Source organism: Perognathus longimembris, chromosome 3, assembly GCF_023159225.1.
Source record: "Perognathus longimembris pacificus isolate PPM17 chromosome 3, ASM2315922v1, whole genome shotgun sequence".
In the NCBI taxonomy this organism is placed as follows: Eukaryota; Metazoa; Chordata; class Mammalia; order Rodentia; family Heteromyidae; genus Perognathus; species Perognathus longimembris.
In genome coordinates this window covers 89961150-89967426 of record NC_063163.1, presented here as the reverse complement: position 1 = coordinate 89967426, position 6277 = coordinate 89961150, and the positions used below count along the sequence as shown (strand labels likewise).

Sequence of the window (6277 nt, the reverse complement as noted above, 5' to 3'; positions counted from 1 at the left end):
CTGAAGTATCACACACCGTATCTACCAAGAGCATGGGTGTCCCTTGTCCTGGAGTTCTGACTAGCAAGCTCCCTATCCACACTCAACTCTTTCCCTTCTGAGAGCAAGCTGGGACAAATGAACAGTGTGAACGGAAAGCCCCAGCACATCATGTCACCATGACTCAGTAACAACTTGGTTGGCACTGTCATGTTCTGAGCCTCCACCCTACCATCTCTAACCTCTCAGTTCTCTTCCTGAGGTCCCCAGTGCTTACCAAGTAAGCAGACATCAGCCAGGTGGCAATTTGCCATTGATGAGGAGGAAGTTCTGATAGGTCTGGAGGGACACTAGACCATCTGACCTGACATCCCCCAAGCCCCAAAGGGCAGGAGCAGTGCAGTGTAAGGGCAGGAATCTATGCTATGTGCTCCTGGAAGCTCAGTCTCCTCACAACTCAATCCTGGTCTTAAGGGTCATTTCTGCCAAAGAAGCTCCAACTGCTACTGCAGGTGTAAGTGACCTTAACAGTCCTCTTTGTGCACCCATACTTTGTGGAAAGCTCTACTCTTCCCTAGATGTCTATTTTAAAGTTTCTCCACCTGTACAAACCAGATTCTCTTATTAAAAAGTAGGAAGAACCTTTCCCACTTGCCTAGCTGGGTAGAATCTGTACTCCCCAACCCAGGTCGGCAGGTCTAACTCCCATAAGCCCAACTATCTATGCTCATGATTCCTAAATGATTAGAGATAAATCAGAAAATCCAGGCAAAGTAGAAGCAATATATTTTACAACAATTACTTCTTCCAATGGAACTTTAAAAGTTCCCGCCCGCCCAATGATAAACAGGTAAGCAGCATCCCATTTTAACTGTTACAAGATGTACAAGAACATAAGGTACTTGCACTTACAGGTTACAAACAGCACATTTGCTTTATATTGAACTTAAAAAGGTTTGGATGGAAAGTTTCATCTCTACAATGGGAAACAAGTTTAGATCATAGCCTCCTAAAAACTGCTTCTGAATGTAGCAAGCATATATGGTCAGTCTAAGCCAGTTCACAGTAAGCTGTCTTAATCACACCCTCTTCATTAAGTGACTCCATTTTCTGTCCTGTAGGAAAAGGAGCCATTTCTAGACATCAGACTGGACTTCAACAGTTCTCACAGTATAAAGGCTTCCTCAGGGTACTTATGATACAAGGGGAAGCTTGATATGGACACATTGTACGTACAGAAATGACACATGAAAACATTCTAGAGAAAATTCTCTAAAAATTTGGTTACTGCCGGGCATTGGTAGTTCATGCCTATAATCCTAGCCTCTCAGGAGGATCTGAGGATTGCGGTACAAAGCCAGACTGGGCATCTACGACTACTCAGATATAGCTGAAGTGGATCTGTGGCTCAAGTGGTAAGCACTAGCCTTGAACATAAAAAGGCTCAGGGATATCATCCAGGCCCAGAATTCAAGCCCCAGGACTGGCAAAAAGTTATCATAAGACTCTGTGGAAGAGCCATCCATGTTGCCTGCAGGTAGTTCCTCTCCTTTCTACATAGCCTGAAGAAAAACCCTTTCAAAAGTGACTGTTGTCTTATTCCCAACCCATCTCTAAAGGCTGGGAATACAGACAGGGAGCAGTGGCAACCCCGTCATCCTCCTGGAGTACTTACTGGACACCTGACACAGACACACGAGGTAGTGTGAAAAGCTAGAATCTAATCTAGCACAATCCCCTCAGGCCATCTTCTGAGGCCTACATTTAACCAACAGGGTCACTTTTACCATGAACTTCCCTCGTTAAGATGCCAGTCAAATGTCATTACAGACATGATTTAACTATAAAGTAGTTCTTTCCTAGGTGATTCATTACCTGATTAAGACAGAGATGGGAGAGGTGGTGTTCTATATTTACATACCTCAACTTCTAACCAACTTAGGTCAGTTGGCAACACCACCAATCAACATGAAAGTAAAAGGTAGGCACAAGGAGAAACGGATCTGACAGATTCCAAGGTAAATCATCACTAGCAAAGGTAGTCTAAAGCAGTCCCATGGCACAAGCTTTCCTACTCTAAAACATACAAACAAGGGATGAGTTCGCTTGCTTAGGTACTTGAAATACAACTTTATTCTGATTCTAAACGAAAGGAATGGGAATGACAGTAACAAACAAGATTTCACCACTGGATATTGTGATGTGACTGTAGCAGTCTTATCTTTGAAACTCAAGAAGGAAACAACTGTTCCAAAACAGCTAAATATGCAAGTCCAAAAAATGAAGGTATTTTTAACTGCCACATTCATTCTGAAGCCCATTCATCTCCTTCAGCATCCCAAAGATGAAGCACATGTTCTGCTTAGCTAGATAATAAAGTGGCACACGCGCGGCACCGCTGACATCACAGGACAGTTGCCTATAAAACTAGACTTCTGACACCGGCTCCAGCTTCACTTTCTCACAGGTCATCATCCTCATCCGGGAGAGCAGTTGTCTGAGCAACCTAGGACAAGACAGAAAGGGCAGCACTCCAGATTAGATTGCCAAGAAGCCCACTGCAGGCTCTAAAAGCATACCTTCCAGAGAGACCATACCTCTAAATCGTGCTCGTACTGTGCAGCCAAAGCTGGGTCCATGACCACCTCTGGTGGGGCGAGAGCAGGCATGGCAACAAACTCCAAGTTAGGGTCTCCAATGAGCTTTCTGGCAAGCCAGAGGAAAGGCTTTTCAAAGTTGTAGTTACTTTTGGCAGAAATGTCGTAGTACTGTTTGAAACAAAAAAACAAATGAACCTTTGCAAAAAGCCTCACAACTGAAGCAATGATTATCGGGGGCATCCCAACTACATTCTTTAAACCCAAATGTTAACCACACAGGCTTCATGATAAGTAAGAGTCAAAGCTGAGCACTGCTTTCAGTCACACACCTGGAGGTTCTTCTTCCGGTGGAAGACAATGGACTTGGCCTTCACCTTCCGGTCCTTGATGTCCACTTTATTGCCACACAACACAATGGGGATGTTCTCACACACTCGCACCAGGTCTCTATGCCAGTTGGGCACGTTCTTGTAAGTAACTCTTGATGTTACGTCAAACATTATGATGGCGCACTGGGCTGAAAAATTTATAGCCATGAATGTGGGGTTTATCACACCAAGAATGCATGTGGGTTAGTTTTAGGCCTGTCACCCAGATTTACCCACTAAATTAAAAAATCTGAAGATAAATATGCTCAATTATTGTTAATACAAAGCATTCATCACCACTCCACTTCTATTAACACAAAACACGAACCATTCCATTTCATATAAAAGCTTGAACAACCAATGTCGCCTATATCAATCCTTATCCTGACACACTAATACTGCCCCCATCCTTGGGTAATCATCAGTTAATTGCCAATAAACCAGTAAAAAGAATCTAACTGTCTCATGAATGGGAAGGGGAGGGCATTCATGAATAGTCTAGGGGAGGGGGCACCTGTGTTGGCCATCTTACCCACAGACCCATACTGGACTGTCAAGAAGCAAACTGCAGGGCATGCACACCATGAGCTTTTGGCTAGAAACCTTTAAGTAGAAATCTTTGTGCTTATTACTCGTAAGCACACAATAAAAGCAGAAAACAGGGGAGGATACCCAGGCAACTACTTTTCATCAGATGAGGTACCAAAAGATGTTGCCTCTTGACATGTACAGGAATATTTACTTCCATCACAACCTTCTCACACGTGTAAGCACCTCCTTGGGCACCGGCCGATCAAAGTGATGTCCTTTTAACAATGGGAGTATTGATAGCTGCCCAAATAGGCAGCATTCATTCAGGTAAGGCCCATCGAGGCCACCTCGACTGCACATCTAGTCAGCTTGCTCATGACCATGCCAGCATGACACAGCATGTGCTTCGTGTGTCACGGAGATCTCTCTCCCACCCGCCCCCCGGTGGTCACCGCCCCAGGAATGAATAGCCGTGCCGGCGGGGTCAGTGTGGAACACGTGTGTGCAGGCCCCGGCCCTGACTCCACAGGCTGGCTGGCGGCGGTACCGCCCCGCCCCGCACCATCCTGCCCGCCCGGAGCACACCTTGGATGTAGTAGCCATCTCGGAGGCCGCCGAACTTCTCCTGGCCGGCCGTGTCCCACACGTTGAACTTGATGGGCCCTCGGTTGGTGTGGAAAACGAGGGGGTGGACCTCGACGCCCAGGGTGGCTGCAGGGACAGTGGCCGTCAGCCCGCGCTTGCGCGCCCCGCGCCCCCCCGCCCGGCCGGAGCCCACCTACCTACATACTTCTTCTCGAACTCGCCCGTCAGGTGACGCTTCACGAACGTGGTCTTCCCGGTACCGCCGTCGCCCACCAGGACGAGCTGCGGAGGGGACACGCGACGGCCGTGAGCCCGGCCGGGGCCGTCCGCATCCGCCAGCCCCGTGCCCGCCCGGTCGCCTGCATCCGCCCGTGCCCGCCCGCGCGCGCCCCGCACCCCGCACCCCCGGCACCGCACCTTGAACTGGACCTGGGGCTCTCCCTGCGCGGCCATCGCGGCGATCCTGTGGGCGAACAGAGCGGGGCTGCGGCACGTGCGCCGTACAAAGGCCGCGGCGCCATGGCGGCAGCGGGGGCGGCGCGGGGAGGCGGCGCCCAGCCGCGGGGGGCCGGCCGCGGCGGGACGCGGACCGAGGACGGCGGGGGAGGGGAGGCGAAGGGAAGACGAGGACGACGAGGACCCAGGGCCCGCTCCCCGACCCGCCCGGCCGCCGCCCGCGGACGGCCGCCCGCTCCCCGAACCCGGCCCGGCCCCCGTCACCCGCCGCAGCGCCGAGGTCTCTGCCGCCCGCTGCCGCCCGCTCCCGGCCCCGCCACTACCTTCCAGAAGCGTCTCCGCGCCCGTCCGACTGAGGCTGGAAAGATGGCGGAAGCGCGATTCAAATGCCGGAGACGCAGCCGACGCCGGCGCGCGGGAGGCGGGGCCTCGTGGGGCGGGGCAACGGCGCCGCGCCCAACCACGCGGCCGGCGCGCGCGCGCACGTACGTACGTAGGCACCGCCCGACTCCCGCGGCCGCTTCAGCGGGCCAGCACCCGGCAGCAGCGCGTCGGGTCACGTGGCTGATGAGCCGGTGCGGGAGCGCGCACGCACGGCGGGCGGTGGACCTCGTGCGCCGGCTCCCAGGGCGGGCTCGCGGCGCACATGCGCAGACGGCGGGCGGCGCGCCCAGCTCCCGCCGATCCCGCGCGCGGTGGTCGGGCTGACCGCCCCTGGGCGGGAAAGGCTAACACCACCGATCCCGCACACGCGGCTACGTCCGTTCGTTACGCAGCTAGCACCTGCCCGGCCGCCTTAGCCGGTCGGTGCCTCCCGCGGTTCCTCCGAGGCGGGGCAGTCACGTGGTCAGCGCCGCACCCTGCGCCCGTAGAATGAATGAGTGAAGGAATGAATGAGTGAAGGAATGAGTGAGTGTTCTGCCGCGGAGCCCGGGCTGCGTCAGCCCGCAGCCGCCGCCTCCCGCGCGGCGATCGAAGCCCGCCTGGGCCTCGGCCAGTCCCCTCGGGGTCCGGGTGGCCGCGCCCCGCGTCCCGGCCTCCGGCTGCGCCCGCGCATTTGCGTCCCCGCTCAGGAGCGGGCCCGGGCAGACCTGGGCGGGTCCCGAGGTGGACCGGGGAGGAGCAGCCTACGGCCCGTCCTAAGTCCAGAGTAGTTTATGGCGCCTGGACACGCGGGGCCGCCACGAACACCAGCCTGTGTTCGCAGGCCCACGCGCGTCGTGGTTTTTACGTGCCGCGTTTCAGGAAACGCCCTCCGGAGCGGGGCCCGGAGGCATCCGCGCGGGAACGCAGCCCACGCACGTGGCACACAGGCCCGAGAGCGCCTGCGGGGCCGCTACCCCGGGGGCCACGCAGACACCAGGCCGACTCCAGGGGTTGGGGCACCGACCCGAGGGCTGAAGCCTGGGAAGTAAGGATTAAAGAGAGGCTCGAGTCACGCACACCTCTGCACGCACTTGGGGTGTACCCCAAAGGTGCTCAGCAGGATGGGGCGAGGATTCGAGATGGGAAGGTGGTCTCTCTGATGGTCCAGCACTATTGGATGTGGGGGGGCGGGGGGAGATATTATACATTGGTTTGTGGGGGTTTTTTTTGGTGTTTTGTCAGTCCTGGGGCTTGAACTCAGGGCCTGAGCACTGTCCCTGGCTTCTTTTTGCTCACTCTGCCACTTGAGCCACAGCGTAGGCTACTTCCGGCTTTTTCTATATATGTGGTGCTGAGGAATCGAACCCAGGGCTTCATGTATAGGAGACAAGC

General features: G+C 54.5%; 1 protein-coding gene across 1 annotated transcript; it reads right to left on the bottom strand.

The window, feature by feature from the left end:
• Positions 1-2089: 2089 nt before the first annotated feature.
• On the bottom strand, positions 2090-5035 carry Ran (RAN, member RAS oncogene family). The gene is made up of 7 exons (XM_048343156.1): positions 4843-5035; positions 4481-4526; positions 4261-4345; positions 4064-4189; positions 2909-3096; positions 2577-2747; positions 2090-2485 (listed from the first exon to the last, which is right to left on the bottom strand). Exons 2-7 carry the CDS (start codon positions 4514-4516, stop codon positions 2441-2443), a joined length of 651 nt encoding a protein of 216 aa, XP_048199113.1. The 5' UTR covers positions 4517-4526; positions 4843-5035; the 3' UTR covers positions 2090-2440.
• Positions 5036-6277: the final 1242 nt, after the last annotated feature.